A 17,920-nucleotide genomic window follows, 5' to 3' on the forward strand; every position below is an offset into this window, starting at 1 on the left:
ACACCGATAGCAAATGCAAACAGACACAAACACTATTTTGTTCCCCTGGCAATCAAATCATTAAATAAGAACAATCTGATATAAACTTTGTCACATGTAAATTATGAGTGAGTCTGATGTGAATGTATAGTTATAATGTTTTTTGTTTGGTGTACGGTAATGCACAAATTGCAAGACAAATTTCCATACGGACAATAAAGATTATTATTATTATTAAACAGATAAACACACAACATGACAGATTAAACAGATAAACACACAGCTGAGAAAAAAAAGCACAGTTTTCTCTACAAGCTCTTATTGAATTTTAATGTTTTGAATCTTAATTTCATATAAAATCTAGTATAGAAATTTTAATAGCTGAGCAACATTGACATAGGAATTCTCATCAGTCAATAGACAGAACATTTTTCCCCATTTTTTAAAAATGTATTAAAACACCTGTTTCTGATTTTCCAGGATGACTATATAAAAAGATAATCTATTGTGGGAATTGTTAAAATTTCATCCTATGTTTTGTTTAAACATTTATTGTCAAAATAAGAATGGATTATTTCAAATGATAAAACTGTATATGGTCTTACAATATACTCATAATCATGCATGTATATAATGGCCAGGTCCAACACTTTATATTAAATGATTGTTTACTTCTAATTACTGCCAACTTTTCCTAGTCTCATGAAAAGTTCACTGACTTCAGTGATACCAATATAAGGGTTCATATCCTATTTCTATATGATGTATTCTCCACACACACACAAAAAGACTTTAAATGCATTAATTATTTGGTTCATACAGCTGAATGTTCTTTAATAAAAATAAAAAGTAAAAAAAAAATACAGAAGGAAACAAATCTGATGCACTGAATTAGTTTCATTCAATTAAATGATTAATTATTTCAAACAATGCTATTCATTTTCTCTTTAGGAAGTATCAATATTAGAAAAAAATAATTCTTTCAACCATTCTAAAATTAAAGGATTCTAAGGCCGCTTCTAAAAATATTATATTTATTGATCATAAGTTTGAATACTGTACAAATATTGACATTCAACAAGTACCTTTACCATATTTCTTTCTATCTATGACAGAAACACTAGATGAATGAGTTACACATAGTAGTTCAACTTTTGAGTCTAGACATACTAGATAGAGTAGAGTAGAGTTGAGATCAATAACAAAAGCAACACTTTCATTCAACACTGTACATTTAGACTAGTACAACAATCAACCTGATTCAGTGTGAATACACAGTACTTCATAACAGAAGTAAATGTACAGTACCTCTTGACAATATACATAGTAATTCTTTACAATGTGATTCAATCATATAAAAAGTCTCAATAAATATTTAATAACAAATAATTAGTTACATTAACATGTCATGGTGGCTGTCTAATTAACATGTCATGGCGGCTGTCTAATTAACATGTCATGGTGGCTGTCTAATGGATTATCAGATGTCATGCTCTGTACACAGCTGGATCATTATCTTCATCTGTAGAGAAACAAAAAGTCAGATCAAATCAAAACCATGATATCAAACTAACAAGATCTATCTGCCATACAATTACTGAATACAATCTATTGGAACCTTTCAATGTTGATCCTTTCAGTAGTAAGTCAAGAAAACTAAAAATACTTATGTGTTACATAAATGAAAAGTTATTATGGAACCACCATATTGACTAAATTATATATAAAAAATAAAACATTAGGGTTTGTTTTAAGAATAAAAAAAAAAAATAAACAAGAACATAAAACTAAAATGCTATTTAACTTTTTACAAAATATATTTATGTATTTATTGATTAGTTCCTGGTTTTATTAGACTTACAAATAGTAACCTTAATGCTGACCTACAATCATAACTAGAACTAGTGAAAGGATGTTCCAATAATTGGTACAGACAAAATTATTATCAATTCAACAAGTCCATGAGTTGAAAACAAAAGATTTCATTCTTAATGTGCAGTGAGAACAAGGTTTTTAGTTTCAGATTTTTATTTTCATGTGGGCAAGATGTATCTGACTTGTAAACAAAATAATGATCAAAGCATCAACAAACAAAATATAAAAAAATACTTTTAACAAAAAAGCTTTTCAAAAGGAAAAAAATCATTTAAGGCCATATCTCTCAATACTGTAGGACTAAGTTTAATTTACTCATGTTTTGTTAGATAAGTGAAAAATTGTGCAAAGTTTTAACTTAATCTGAGAATGGAAGTGGGAGAATTAACCTAGACACAAATTGTACTAGACAAATAAACAGAATGAGTTGATATAAACTTAGTAAAAAATAGAGAAGCTGAGAGAGATCTATGATAAATGAAAGTCAAAATTAATACAGGATTTTTATTTAGATTTGTCTCATGATTAGTTTTAATAGCATGGGGTCTTACCTCCAGTGAATGTTGGGTTATTGTACATTTTTAAAGACTGTGAAGGCAAAGCATTTAGTGGTCCTCCTAATAGAGAAGGTGGTTTAGCAGAAAAAGCTGGATTTATTGCAAATGTTGGATAGTCTTCAAAACCTTTCATGGAGCGAGTGGCTATACTTGCTCGCTCATCAAATTCACTGAATGGAGTTTTATGTTTTGGAGTTCGGCGTCTGATTTGGAGGATTAGTAAGATACATTTGATGCATTATAATAGAACATACAGAAATTTATTAATACAACTATAAATATAAAGTGTACATATTATCTAACAATCAAAGGGAAATAAATGTATATGTTGATGTTCAATTTCAACTGATAGCAGCTGCTACTGATAGAGTTGTTGCACTTGGCTATATTTGTCAATAAATTGTGTGTAGGAAAGCTGTTTAAGCCACTGGCTATGTAAACTGTTCCCCAAGGTTGTTGATGTCAGAAGTGGTAATGGTTTTAAGCCCACTAGTGCCTGAAAAATGCTTCCAATGACACTCGTCTCAAATAGCCTCTTTGGATGGCTACCCATCTAGGAAACAGAAAACTCTGAATCCAAACCTCCACTGCCTTGTGGCTATACCTAAACATGGAAAAGGCTTTGTAAGACAACCCTTAAGAAAAATCAGGAGCTGGTGACCCTTAGGCAGATTGTGGCACATTGTGCTTCAACCAAGCAGAACCTGCAGTGCTACTGATCCCAAATGGTATCAGATATTTCCCATCACATCAGCTGTGTGGAGAGGGGGGAACTGCTGTGTGAGCAATATCATTCTGATCATTAATAATGCCCAGGCTTTCATCTCATTATGACTGAGGCCAACGTATCTAATCTGTTTGTTCCTTAATGTAGGCAAAACAATTAATTATCAACATTAGTTTGATTCTTTACTTGTAATCAGTTTACAATGACAACACTCACCTTGTCATCACACAGATACAAACTATTAACAAGATTAAGAAAAGCACTCCACAAACAGTGGTTATCACAGCTATTAAAATTGTTTGATTTTCTCTCTGGGACAGAGCTTCAGAATCTTAAAAAATAAAAAAAAAAAATATTCATTGGATCATTTTACTATCTATTTTTAATGATATAATCTACTATTTATATTCATATTGGATACATCAGAGTTAAAAGAGTACTGCTAGTCTATAACTTTTTACACATTTTATTACCATAGAAGTAATTTTTTAAAAAGGTCATGATTTAGACCATGGTAGTGCTGCTTGTACACCTATTATAATACATCTTGTAGTAGAATCATTAAATAATTTTTATTTTGATCTTTGTAGTGTATTAGAGAATAAATGAACTGACTTGGTCTGATATCACAAAGTAATCCAGTGTAGCTATCTCTACATTGACAATCAGCTGATGACCTTACACAAGTTCCTCTGTCACCACAGTAGTTTGGAATGTCACATTTATCTGCACAGCAGAAATAATAGAAATTTAACATTTGTTGATTCCAATTAAACTATTGATAATTTTTAAAAATTAAAAAAATCCATTTTATTAACTACAACAAAATTAAATTACACTAAATTACTTACGTATACAGAGACCCTTATATTTTTCATGGCCTGGGGCACACTGACATCTAAAGCCTTCAATCAAAGATGTATCATCAATACAGTTCTCTGTCACAGAACACTTTAAGCCAATATCACAAGGATCTGTTTGACAAATGAGATATGGAGTCCATCAAAGTAACTTTCAGATGTGCCCTTTCACAAAAGCTATTTACTTTGGTCATTGACTTTCACATGGTACAGTCAAGAATTGGTGTATGTATTTTAAAAATCCATGGGCAAGTGATAGCTGATAATTTGATCTGGACTAAACAGATAATGTGATTTAATGACTAAAGAACAACAGCTTTTAAAACTATGATGTTATATCTTGAACCTGAAGCAGAGAAATTTGGCTTCCTTGTGAACGCAGAAAATTTTAAGACACGAAACTGTCCTTTGTGGTAAACTAAGTAGAAATAGAATTAACTAAGTGTGAAGAAATTGATGAAATGAATCTTAACATTTATTTCAATAGAGGTGTAAATAAATCCCCAGTAGCAAAGAATGACAGTGCGATATGCCGTCTGAATGGTCCCAGGTTCATACCCTGTCCGCTACTATCCCGTCATCCTGTGGGAGGTTTGGACTAGAAAGTACATTATCTTCAACTCTGAAGGAAGATCTGAAACATGTAAAACACTTTAAAAACAAAAGTGTCTTTGCTTCAAAAGTCTTCTACAAATGACATTAACAAAATCATGTTTTCATATCCATTATCAGAATGGCCAGCCCCAGTATATTATCTGTGTAAACAGAACAGTTAAATTGTTAGTTAAACAGATGCTCCTGAAAAAATTAGAAACAAACAAAATGTTAACATTTGTCACTGTCAAGATCCAGCATTACTAGATCCATGTCAACAAAAGCCATAGACTCACATTTACAATCTGTAATAGTTGCTGTTCCTTCTGTCACTGTTATTTGGTTGGGTGGACAAACTTTACAGGTAAACTGGCCAGTGCTATCCTGGTATGTATTCTTCGGACAATTGGCACATCTTGTACCATTAAATGCTTGCCCAACAGCACAAATAACTGTTTGAAAAATAAATGTTGGATAATAAAATGATTAAATTTAATGATAAAATATATGTACATGTTTAAAACTAGAAAGAAATCCATTTATAAATAGCAAAATTTCTCTCTCAATAAATAAATAATGTGAGAAAAAATGTAAAACAGTTCATTGTTAGACTTTTGATCTTGAATGTCTTTATGTCAGTCAGTGTGTTGAAAAATAATGTTAAGCTAGTGCATTAAAACATCCTGATATACTTCATGTACAATTTGCAAAGTTTAGTATAAAGAAAAAAAAGATGTCTTAAATTGTCATATTAAGGACATTGTACCTAGAATATATTTGTTTAAAAATTATCTATTTGAAAAAAGATGTTTAAAAAATGCAAATAATTTTTACAAAGATCTGGAGAACTAGAAGATCAGAAACAAAAAGAGTTCAAAGAGTTAACTAGAAACAAAAGGTTCAAAGAGTTAAGTACAAAACCAAACCTTTGCAAGCTATTTTCTAGCAAACATAAGAAGAAGAAACATAGAATGAATCAAACAAAAGATTATATAATAAATAAAAATCCAAAACTATTCCATTAAATCACCTTGAGAACAATCAACTATTGATAAAGAACCAGTTTTTACTGTAGTGCGATCCGAGGGACAGCGTAGACAACTCCAAGATGAAAGAGGTCTATAATAACCTTGACGACAAGGAACACACTGGTTTGTTATGTATTCACTTCCAGCTGTACAATTCTCTGAGATTGAAAAAAAAAAGTGTAATAAGACTTTAACTTTTGTGTTCACCAAATGTAAGTTTTAATGTCAAGGTTACTAAGTGAGCTAAATAAGTAAATTACAATGCTGAACTGACCATAGTGATATAAACATTTTTTTTTTTAACTTTACAAAATACAAAATGTAAGGGAAGCACTACATTGTACTTATCTGCAATACATTGTACACAGCTAAACTGACCTCTACAATACATAAGTAAAGTATTACAGAGTATTGATCTCTACAATACATACATTAAGTATTACAGAGTACTGAACTATACATAAGTTTAGTATTGCAGAGTACTGACCTATACAAGAATTAATACTTGAGCTGCCTTCAGATTGGGTTGTGGTCAAAGATGGACAAGGTTTACAGTTATTTTGTCTTGGTGTGTCCTGATAAGTGCCCACTGGACATGGGTAGCATTTGTTGTCAATAGGATTCCTGTATTCCCCAGGCTTGGAGCAGTCAGCTATTTAGAAAGAGTAAATTGGAAAGACAAGATTACAGACAAATCTTTTTTGTTGCCTGAGTGAAACAGTTGGTTACAAGTCTTGTTCAAAAGATTACAGTATGTGGTAAGAAGTATGATTTTATTTAATGTTAAAACTTTTATAGTATTGATTGTTTTACAAGTGATATGAATTGAAATATATAAGGAAAAAGAAAAGAATCTTAAGGAATTGGGAGGAAAGATATTATGAGATCAAAACATTTTTAAGCAGAAGAAAGTCTATAGGGCACTTCAGGATGCCTTACATAGACCAAAACATGACTAGAATTTATTTTAATTTATTTGGAAATGTAGTAACCTTTCATTCTCATCCACAATTCAAGGCTGGGCCCAATATATATATACTGATCAACCAACCAAGGACACTTCATATCATATTTACAGTACACATTTAGATATAGTTCGAATCTTAACTTGAGCAGAGTTGTGTTTGCTAAGTGCCTAAAGGCAGCACTGAAACCTTCCCCTTCCCATTATGGTCCAGAAAAGAGAATGGAACATTGTGCACTGAGAGTGTTCAAAGCATCAAAGAGGTGCTATATAAAAGTAAAAATATTTACTCTAAATGACAGTTCAATAGGCAGTACACACAAAAAAAACTTACTGATAGAACATAAAGACACATCATCAGCTCCTGTCCTAGAAGTAATATATCCTATAGGACAAGAGAGACAGGACCTTCTACTAGGATCTCTCTTATCATTGTAGAATCCAATCTGACAATTCTGGCAGACACCATTCACAATCTCCTGACCTTTGCCACATTGGACTAGAAGCATTTTAAAGATATACAATTTAAAACAAATTTAAACAGGGTTATAAATATAAGAAAAAATAACCTTTAAAAATAAAAACTTTTTAAATTCATTAATTTAAAATGAAATCAATCTAAATATCTTCAACTCTTTAGATTTCCTAAGTTTCAATGAGCTGTAAAATATAAATATTTGTTTCCAGTGGTAAGGTTGTTACTGGCCAAAGTTAAGAAATAGCTGCTGACTTTTGCTAAGCATTACATAAAAGAACTAGAACTACTTCAGGGTCCTTTTATTTCACTCCACAGACTTTTGGTAACAGGGAATGTGAATATAAAAACTTAAACTATTTTGTAACAAACAAAAAATAAATCCCTTTAAATGTTGAGCAATCATAAACAAAACTCCTCAGAATCTTACCCTCACAATCACTTGCATTAGATGATCCTCTTATGTAGGTGGTTTTGTTTGAAGGACATGCTAAACATGTATCTTGCCACTTGCTGGGTTGGTACCAGCCATAGTCACAAGGAGTACAAGTATTCAGTGGATAGTATCCAGCTTGACACACCACTAGGAGAAAAGTTCAATCAAACTAAATGAGCTATTCAGTTGTGTATCTCTCAATGACAACAGCTCTAATTTTGTGAATGAAAATTAAAATTAAAAGTTAAGTTCCCCTTTCAGACCTTGCAATCTAAAGGGCAGATGATTTAAAGGTTTCTATTGCCAAGGATTACTGTGATTCAAACCTTAGACCCCTCAATTCAGAAGTAAAGCACTTTACCAATCAGTCGCAATACCCCCATAATGATTTTCTTAGGATGATCCCAATTAAATCAACTCTTACACAGTGTGTATGACAATTACAATTAAATCTGCTCTTATGTTGTACGTCACTATTAATGTACATAATTATAACTAGTGTGTATATCAGATCAAATGTTGTGTGCAAATCCATCACATCAAAATCAAATCTTATGTTGAGTGTAAGTCAATTCTGTTTTTGTCTCTAGTCTTCCCTAGAGTCTTGAAACCATCTTCTCAACTAATCTAAAACATTCCTCATTCTGCTTCAAACAAAAATTAGGATTCTATTGGAGGAACAATTGGTACATTGAGTTGTTACCAAAAAACTGAAATTCCTTTTACTTATTTTTTTTACCAATCCAAGAATGTAAGAGTTTAAACTACTTGTATAGCAGTAACATATAATACGTCTACAGCGGTTTAGTTGTCTACCAGTCCAGTTTGAAATGACTGAATATTTGAATCAAAGGACAAGGAAGTTCAGCTACTTACATTTAGAGCAGTTAGTTTGACTTGTAGCACCAGTCTGAGCAGAGATTGTAATATCATTGTCATCAAGATTAGCACAGGGTTTACACAGTGTTGAGCCTTGCTTATCTTTGTAGTAGCCCACCTGGCAAGGTGTGCACAGATCTGAGCCATTCACATTTTCTTTGCCTATAGAGCAGTTTACTGTAAAGTACACAAGTTAAGAGTGCTACTCAACCTTGTAACACAAATACACTACATATTGTCAGAAGTAACTCAAATATTGTCTGAAGTAACACAAATACACTACATATTGTCAGAAGTAACTCAAATATTGTCTGAAGTAACACAAATACACTACATATTGTCAGAAGTAACTCAAATATTGTGTGAAGTAACACAAATACACTACATATTGTCAGAAGTAACTCAAATATTGTCTGAAGTAACACAAATACATTACATATTGTCAGAAGTAACTCAAATATTGTCTGAAGTAACACAAATACATTACATATTGTCAGAAGTAACTCAAATATTGTCTGAAGTAACACAAATACACTACATATTGTCAGAAGTAACTCAAATATTGTCTGAAGTAACACAAATACACTACATATTGTCAGAAGTAACTCAAATATTGTCTGAAGTAACACAAATACACTACATATTGTCAGAAGTAACTCAAATATTGTCTGAAGTAACACAAATACACTACATATTGTCAGAAGTAACTCAAATATTGTCTGAAGTAACACAAATACACTACATATTGTCAGAAGTAACTCAAATATTGTCTGAAGTAACACAAATACACTCATTGCAGTGTGCATTACATTATAACTCTAACTTACACAAACATTGACTGAAAGTTACAGAGCCAACAGTCTCTGTGTCTCTGTCTGGTGGACATTGCTTACAGGACGTCTGCCACTTTTCATCTTGATACTCTCCCTTGAGGCACTTGCTACAACTGTTGCTATTAACATCTATATAGCTACCTGCTTTACAGTTGGCTGCACAGGTACATAGAAGACAAGAATATATACAGTTATCTTATCTTATCTTATATAATACAGACGTTACTTCAAAAAAGAAGATGATTACGTCCTACGCGTCATGCATTTAGTCATGCATATTAACCAATGACTTAAATTCTGCCAAGTCACTGGTTTTCCTGGCTAGTTCAGGCAACCCATTCCATGCTCTAATAGCACTAGGGAAGAAGGAGTATTTGTACAAATTTGTCCTAGCATATGGGACGAGGAATGTGCCTTTATCTTTGTGTCTTTCAGAGTATTTTATTAAATTTTGTTTTTGTATTTGAAGATTATGGTTCAGTGTTTTATGTATTATTGCTACTTTACTTTTGAGCCTTCTGTCCTGAAGGCTTTCTAAATTTAGTGATTTTACTAAAGGTGTTACTCTAGTCAAATGTGAATATTCGTTTGTTATGAATCGCACTGCTCTATTTTGTGTCTGTTCTAGTTTCTTAATGTTTTCTTGAGTTGAGGGGTCCCAAACAGAGGATGCATATTCTATTATTGGCCTAACCAAGGTTAAATAACATTTTAGTTTTATGTTCTTATTTGATTTATAGAAATTTCTTTTAATAAATCCTAATGCTTTGTTTGATTTTTTTGTAGTTTCATCAATATGTGGATTCCATGACAGTTTTTCATTTATTATAACACCTAGGTATTTTGCGTTTTTAGTCTGTGTTACTGGTTTGCCATGAATAAGATAAGTGGAATTAATTTGTTTTAGTTTTTTTGTTACTCTTAACAACTGACATTTTTCTGGGTGGAAAGACATGCTCCAATTTGATTCCCATTTCTGTAATTCATCTAATTCTCTTTGTAAAATATCTGTGTCTTGTGTTGTTTTTATTGTTCTATATATTATGCAATCGTCTGCAAATAATCTGAAAGTTTAATGCAGCTTGGTGTAGTTGTGTTAGGTTACATTTATTCCAGAGTAAGATTTTTCTTTTGGGTTTTAAGTCCATCAGAAATGAAATTAAACAATAATCATTCAAAGAATTCATAGCAACATCAGCAATAAGTTGTATTCTATTATATTTTTAACAAAAAGCATTTTTTTTCCCTTAAGATAAAAATAATTCCTAAATACAGTTACTGTGGCGTTTTTTTTTTTTTTTGGTCATAACACTAGTATGGTACTTATATAACACAATTATGGTACTAACAAACACAAGTATGGTATCTTATCTTATATAATACAGAGATTACTTCAAAAAACAAGATAATTACATCCTACGCATCATGCATTTTGTCATGCATATTAACCAATAACCTAAATTCTGGTGCTAGCTCAGGCAACCCATTCCATGCTCTAATAGCACTAGGGAAGAAGGAGTATTTGTACAAATTTGTCCTAGCATATGGGACAAGGAATGTGCCTTTATCTTTGTGTCTTTCTGATTATTTTATTAAATTTTGTTTTTGTATTTGAAGATTATGGCTTAGTGTTTTATTTATAATTGCTACTTTTAAGTATTCTATCCTGAAGACTTTATAAATTTAGTGATTTTACTAAACTTGTTACTCTAGTCTAATGTGAATATTTGTCTCACTGTTCTATTTTGTGTCTGTTCCAGTTTCTTAATGTTTTTTTCATTTGAGGGGTCCCAAATGATGCATATTCTATTATTGGCCTAACCATGGTTAAATAACATTTTAGTTTTATGTTCTTATTTGATTTATAGAAATATCTTTTAATAAACCCTAATGCTTTGTTTGATTTTTTGATAGCTTCATCAATATGGGGATTCCATGACAGTTTTTCATTTATTATAACACCTAGGTATTTTGCATTTTTAGTCTGTGTTACTGGTTTACCATGAATAAGATAAGTGGAATTAATTTTTTTTTGTTACTCTTAACAACTGACATTTTTCTGGGTGGAAAGACATGCTCCAATTTGATTCCCATTTCTGTATTTCATCTAATTCTCTTTGTAAAATATCTGTGTCTTGTGTTGTTTTTATTGTTCTATATATTATGCAATCATCTGCAAATAATCTGAATTTTGTTCCTGAACTAATGCAATTAGGTAAATCATTTATGTAAATTAAAAATAGTAGTGGACCTAAGACTGTTCCTTGAGGTACACCTGAGTTTACTGTTATTGGTGTTGATTTAGAGCCATTTATTATTACAGTTTGTTCTCTCTCTATCAGAAAATCTTTAATCCACTGATGCAATGGACCATCTATGCCAAAATATTTTAATTTTTTAAGCAAACTATGCTGGTGAACTTTGTCAAAAGCCTTGGAGAAATCTAATGAGATAGTATCTATTTGCTCACTATTAACATAACACAAGTATGACACTTATGTAACACAAAAATAGTTATGTAACACATCTATGGTACATAGGTAAAACAAGTATGGTACTTACATAACACAAGTTAGGTACTTACATAACACAAGTTAGGTACTTACATAACACAAGTTAGGTACTTACATAACACAAGTTAGGTACTTACGGACAGTGCATTCACTAGCAGATGTAGAGGCATTATTTGGAGTCACAAAGCTATCATTACAAGCAGTGCAGTTCATGAATAAATCAATGGAATTATCTTTAAAGAAACCACGAGTGCAGGGCTGACAGGTGCCATTGTTGTCTTTTACAAATCCAGATGGACAAAAGTCTAGAAAAGAAAAGACAATAATGAAATAAACAGCAACATGAACCCTTTAGGAATGTGTCACTTTTGTCAAGTCATTCTCTTATTCATACTCTTACTTTCACAATCACTTGATTTAGTCGATGCACTTGTTTTTGTGGATTGATCAGGTGGACATGGGATACAAGTGTCTTGGTACTTCTTGTCCTGATAACTTCCTTTAGGACAGGCTTCACACATCTGTGTCACTTGGTTAGTCCTAAAGCCCTCAACACAGTTTACTAAAGACAAAAAAATGTGATCAAATGATTGAAACATGAATTATGGAAAGAAATAAAATAGTTGATGATAAAAGATGAAAACAACTTAAAACTTTTTTCATTCTTTTTGTTCAACATTAAGACAAATTAAAAAAAAAATAGCAGCAAGGTAACAAATCCAAGAATAAACTACAAAACAAACTAAAACTAAAACTACTTACAGACAGTGCAATTGTCATTAGAAGTGGCGGCCATGTTAGCAGTGACAAAAGATGAATTCTTACATGGTGTACAATTCCTAAACAGATCAATGTTATTCTCTTTGAATAAACCAATAGCACAGGGGAAACAGCTTGTACCATTCTTGTAGTAGCCAGAGCTGCAGAAGGCTTTAAGTAAATGAGAAGAGATTCAAGTGTCAAAGTTCAGAGGTCAACAATTTAGCTTCTCTCTACATCCAAATAATATGGAGCTCAAAATATCTATTGAGACACTTTGTCTTTGTTTAGTTTATACTTAATTAAAAAGAATTGTACAAACTCTACTGTTTTGTTATTAATGTCAACATTGAATAATAATAATATATTAAAAAATATATTCTACATATTATAAGGTGATTTTTTAAGTTTTTTTTTCTGGTGTGTACATTAGCTCAGATGGGTAATAGGAATTTATTTTTATATTATTTAATGATATCCTCCAATAAATGACAATTTGATATTATATATATATATATATATATATATATATATATATATATATATATATATATATATATATATATATATAATAATAATAAGTATTTAGATTTTCTTTTTGCCATCTGCGTTTATCCTTTGTAGCAAATTTTCTTTTGGTCTCAAAAGTGTATCCCGCAGCCTTTGTGAGTGACCTCCAGCTGTCTTGTTCTGAGGCTGCATGCAACCAGGTGCTTTCTTCTATGTCAGCCAAGGCAAGTTGGTGCCTAAGCTGGTCTTTGAAGCATTTCTATGGGGCACCTCTGTTACTTCGACCACTTTTTAGCTCTCCAAATACATGTGTATGTATATATATATATATATATATATATATATTAGGGGTGCACCGGATAGTACTTTTTTATATCTGGCCGGGGCCGGATATGACCGGATAATAAAATTTGATATTCGGCCGGGGCCGGATACCTAAGTGTCTTGTTAATAGCTTGTGTTGCTGAACATTTTACGAAACTGTTAAATAACATATCTATATTGGTTGGTTTTCTTTTTTTTTTCTTTTATATACCTTATTGTTTTAAACTCTGTTACTGATTGATTTATTCAAGCTTAACAGTATTTCTAAAAATCTGTATAGCATGAGTGTGTCTGTGTTCATGTACGATGCCACCAACTGTAAAGGATGTGTTTAGGAAGGTCAATGTAAATAATGTTAGTATATATTTAACTAGTTACTAATGTAAATCTCTCAAAAGTAAAGTGCAATCTGCCTTGTATAGTGGTCTGATGTATGTGTTCCTGAATTTCAGACCAAAACCTGGTCAGATATACCTAGTGAGCCTACACATGTAGTCCTAGTGTAGTGTGTATAGTTGTTTATGTTAACCATCAAGCATTGAGCATACGCACACAATAGAGTTGGGTGTCAGTCAAAAAAGATAACACATTGGCATGGTCAGTCAAGCATATAGATAAATTATACCCGTCCACTAGTTAGAGGTCAAGGGTTGTTGATTTTTACGCTCCAGCATACATATTGTTTCTTTGTTTGCTAGATCTAACTCCGGTACTATTGTTCAATTTCTTTTATGCGATTATAAAATTTACTACTAAGTAAACAAACCTAGTTCCCTCGTGTGACCTCTAGAGCGTGCTTAAGTCCATCGTATCTGACTTGGGGTCACCAGTCAATCAATGAACTCAATGTGATGAACTAAACAAATAAAAGGGGGAGGGAGTTGTTCATCTGGAAATATACATAGTTACCTTAGAGGTGTGGCTCTTGTAGTCCAGCCCCCCTAATAAAGATTAACTACTAAATAAACAAACCTACTTCCCTCGTGTGACCTCTAGAGAGTGCTTACGTCCATCGTATCTGACTTGGGGTCACCTGTCAATCAATGAACTCAATGTCTTGTAGTCCAGCCCCCTGATAAAGATTAACTACTAAGTAAACAAACTCAGTTCGCTCGAAAGGTGTGACCTCTAGAGAGTGTCAATACGCTGACATTAAACCTACGTCTATCGTATTTAACTTGTGGTCACCTGCCTATAAAAAAAACTCAATGTGATGGACTAAACAAATAAAAGGGGTGGGAGTTGTTCATCTCTACCTCTGGAGATATACTCGCACAGCTTGACAGACGTCTGGTCAGCATGACGTAGTCAAGGAATGTAGCATTTTAACATGTTAACTAACCTACTCAAAGGTCAAGACAAATTGAAAAAAGTGTCAGCCATTGTTGCTCTGTATGTAAAGAGCATCTATGATGTGAAGTTTCATTTCTATTTATATTAAGTTATTAACACGCCTTGTCTTTATAATAAACGATGTTTGGTGCATATTCATAATGGCTCTATTTTTAAGCACATTATTTTGTTTTAATATAAACATTAAATACATTCTACAACAGACATTATTGGAACGAGGTCCACTTCATGCATATTAAATAGGTGTATTTTTTACTATCCGGTAGTGATATCCGACCGGAGCCGAATAGCACCGGATAGTAAAAAATGCCGGATATTTGGCAGAAGCCGGAGCCGGAGCGACTATGCGGTGCACCCCTAATATATATGTATATGTATTTGAAACAGGAAGTTTCTAAATTAAGCACAACACTTCATTAAGCATTGTGACACAAAATAGTGAAAGCCTCATTAGAATTAATGTTTTAGGTAAAAATTTACTTTCTAAATAATTTGCAGTAAAAAAAAAGAAAAGACTTACAACCAAAAAAATACCATTGATATATTAATATAAGATTTAATAATGATAGAAACCATTTCAATACACTATACTTTGGTCCAAATAGTTTCAATCAAAAGTTTGCTGAAGTGCTCTTATTAGCTTTAGTAATATCTTAAACAAAAATGAAATTTTTAACCTGAAATGATCAAATATAATTGAGACATAGAGAAGAGAGAAAACTGTTGACTTTTGAACAGATAGACTGATGATCTTACTTTCACAAGAACTGCTATTCAATGCTCCAGTTCCACGTGTACTTGTTCCTGGTGGACAGGTCTGGCAACTTGTTCTGTCTGGAGAGGGTTGGTAAGTTCCTCTTGGACAAGAAATGCAACCATTGTTGGCAGGATTGGGTTGTTGTCCAGCTGAGCATTGATCTGGTTTGAAACATTTCAGAATACAAAATAAAGATCTAATGTCTTGTATATAACACAGAGATCTAATGTCTTGTATAGAGATCTAATGTCTTTAATAGAGATCTAATGTCTTGTATAGAGATCTAATGTCTTGTATAGAGATCTAATGTCTTGTATGTAATACAAGGATCTAATGTCTTGTATAGAGATCTAATGTCTTGTATAGAGATCTAGTGTCTTGTATGTAACACAGGGATCTAATGTCTGGTATAGAAATCTAATGTCTTGTATAGAGATCTAATGTCTTGTATAGAGATCTAATGTCTGGTATAGAAATCTAATGTCTTGTATAGAGATCTAATGTCTTGTATAGAGATCTAATGTCTTGTATGTAACAAAGGGATCTAATGTCTTGTATAGAGATCTAATGTCTTGTATAGAGATCTAATGTCTTGTATGTAACAAAGGGATCTAATGTCTTGTATAGAGATCTAATGTCTTGTATAGAGATCTAATGTCTTATATGTAACAAAGGGATCTAAAGTCTTGTATAGAGATCTAATGTCTTGTATAGAGATCTAATGTCTTGTATAGAGATCTAATGTCTGGTCTAGAAATCAAATGTCTTGTATAGAGATCTAATGTCTTGTATAGAGATCTAATGTCTTGTATGTAACAAAGGGATCTAATGTCTTGTATAGAGATCTAATGTCTTGTATGTAATACAAGGATCTAATGTCTTGTATAGAGATCTAATGTCTTGTATAGAGATCTAATGTCTTGTATGTAACACAAGGTTCTAAATGTTTTATTTACTAGTTAAATGTAAAAAAAAATAAGGACTCACAAATTGAACAATTCAGCTCAGAGACTGCTCCAGGCTGGGCTGTGGTATAGGATTTAGGGCAAGAATCACAAGGATCAAAATATTTGCTACCATCTCTATAGAAACCTTTTGGACATTGTTCACAGACATTAGCATTAGGGTTCTTTTGCTGACCAGCAGGACAATAGACTGAAATAACAGAGAAGTGTGAAGTTTGATTAAATTTATAGGCAGAATCTGATTTAAATTTAGTTTCAGAAAAAAAAAATGAAATAGTCTTACAACTTTTTAAAAATTTTAAACTGTTCCATTAATTTTTCTTACATTTACAGCTTGAGTTAGATGTGGCACCAACAGACTCTGTACGAAATGATTTAGGATCTCCACAAGAAATGCAAGAAAATTGTCCTGATTGATCTTGATAAAAGCCTATCTCACATGGTAAAAATCTACTAGTATCATTTGGATCACGATAAGTTCCTGGTGGATTGTCAGCTGTTAAAACAGAACAAGTAGATGGTGAACAAAGAAATCATTTTAAAAGGAACTAAAGTAAAACATTAAATGAAGAGTTGACAAAAAAAAAAAACTTTAGATTTACCATAAACACAATCTGCTAGAGAAGTACTTGACATATTTAAAGTAAGCAATCCAGCTGGGCATCTCTGGCAATGTGGATCATTGACTCCTCTATAAAAACCAACTGCACAGGGTGTACAATTATTGCTTGATCCTATTTCTTGCCCAGGTGGACAATCATCTATATCATGAAATAATTCATAATTTAAAAAAATTGATTTATCGACTATATTAAAATAAAAAGTATTGATACAAAAATGTAATTGTGTTTTAAAACACATTGAGTTGTGCTAAATGACTAAGTATAAGTACAAATGCAATTAGTCCAAGTAGACATTAAGAGGTTTTATCTACAAGTTGACAGTATGAGACATATCTTATGTTGAAACACAATAACAGTTTTCTCTTATGTAAAAATTAATCAGGATCAGAATTATCAATTTTATTTTTCCTATACAAGAATGTTAAGTAAAAAAAGTTCTCCTTTCAGACCTTGCAATCTATAGGGCAGATGATGTAAAGGTCATCTGTTTCTGCAGCCCATGGTTAACAAGGGTGTCATGTGGCCAGCACAACGACCAACCGCTTTTACTTTTCCCTAACTAATGTCAGGTACCCATTAGAGCTGGGTGGACTCAGAGGCGCCCAAAACCCGAAATTAAAAATCCCAGTCTTCACCAGGGTTCGAACCTCGGACCCCCAGTTTGGAAGCCAAGCGCTTTACCTCTCAGCCACCGCATGACCTATACAAGAATGTTACTGTTGTCTAAATCTTGGAGAAAACCCATGAGGATATTTCTTAAAATTGACAGAATTTCTGTATTATAAAATCTTTCCTATATCTGTCTGTCAATTTTACTTCAAGAAACTGATGTTGATTAAATATCTTGAATACATTTTTGCTAAATAGCTGTTTTTGCTTATCTCTGATAAATTATTAACCAAGTTTTTT

At 32.2% G+C, this 17,920-nt stretch overlaps 1 protein-coding gene across 5 annotated transcripts in view; it reads right to left on the reverse strand.

Annotated features, from left to right (window-relative positions):
* Window positions 1-784: 784 nt before the first annotated feature.
* LOC106057644 (uncharacterized) overlaps window positions 785-17,920 on the reverse strand; it is a 92,858-nt gene continuing 75,722 nt past the window's right edge. For all 5 annotated transcript variants that reach the window (XM_056019644.1, XM_056019645.1, XM_056019646.1 and 2 more), the window contains 19 exons: window positions 16,991-17,149; window positions 16,714-16,884; window positions 16,411-16,578; window positions 15,423-15,584; window positions 12,483-12,650; window positions 12,121-12,282; window positions 11,858-12,025; window positions 9,202-9,363; window positions 8,372-8,551; window positions 7,490-7,642; window positions 6,919-7,083; window positions 6,108-6,272; window positions 5,623-5,778; window positions 4,889-5,044; window positions 3,990-4,112; window positions 3,754-3,864; window positions 3,355-3,469; window positions 2,406-2,614; window positions 785-1,501 (listed from right to left, as the gene is read on the reverse strand). In XM_056019644.1, coding sequence (XP_055875619.1) covers window positions 1,467-1,501; window positions 2,406-2,614; window positions 3,355-3,469; window positions 3,754-3,864; window positions 3,990-4,112; window positions 4,889-5,044; window positions 5,623-5,778; window positions 6,108-6,272; window positions 6,919-7,083; window positions 7,490-7,642; window positions 8,372-8,551; window positions 9,202-9,363; window positions 11,858-12,025; window positions 12,121-12,282; window positions 12,483-12,650; window positions 15,423-15,584; window positions 16,411-16,578; window positions 16,714-16,884; window positions 16,991-17,149 — 2,888 coding nt within the window. In that variant the 3' untranslated portion in view covers window positions 785-1,466. The remainder of the gene's footprint in view (window positions 1,502-2,405; window positions 2,615-3,354; window positions 3,470-3,753; window positions 3,865-3,989; window positions 4,113-4,888; window positions 5,045-5,622; window positions 5,779-6,107; window positions 6,273-6,918; window positions 7,084-7,489; window positions 7,643-8,371; window positions 8,552-9,201; window positions 9,364-11,857; window positions 12,026-12,120; window positions 12,283-12,482; window positions 12,651-15,422; window positions 15,585-16,410; window positions 16,579-16,713; window positions 16,885-16,990; window positions 17,150-17,920) is intronic.

The sequence above is a fragment of the Biomphalaria glabrata genome, chromosome 2 (assembly GCF_947242115.1).
Source record: "Biomphalaria glabrata chromosome 2, xgBioGlab47.1, whole genome shotgun sequence".
NCBI classification, from domain to species: domain Eukaryota; kingdom Metazoa; phylum Mollusca; class Gastropoda; family Planorbidae; genus Biomphalaria; species Biomphalaria glabrata.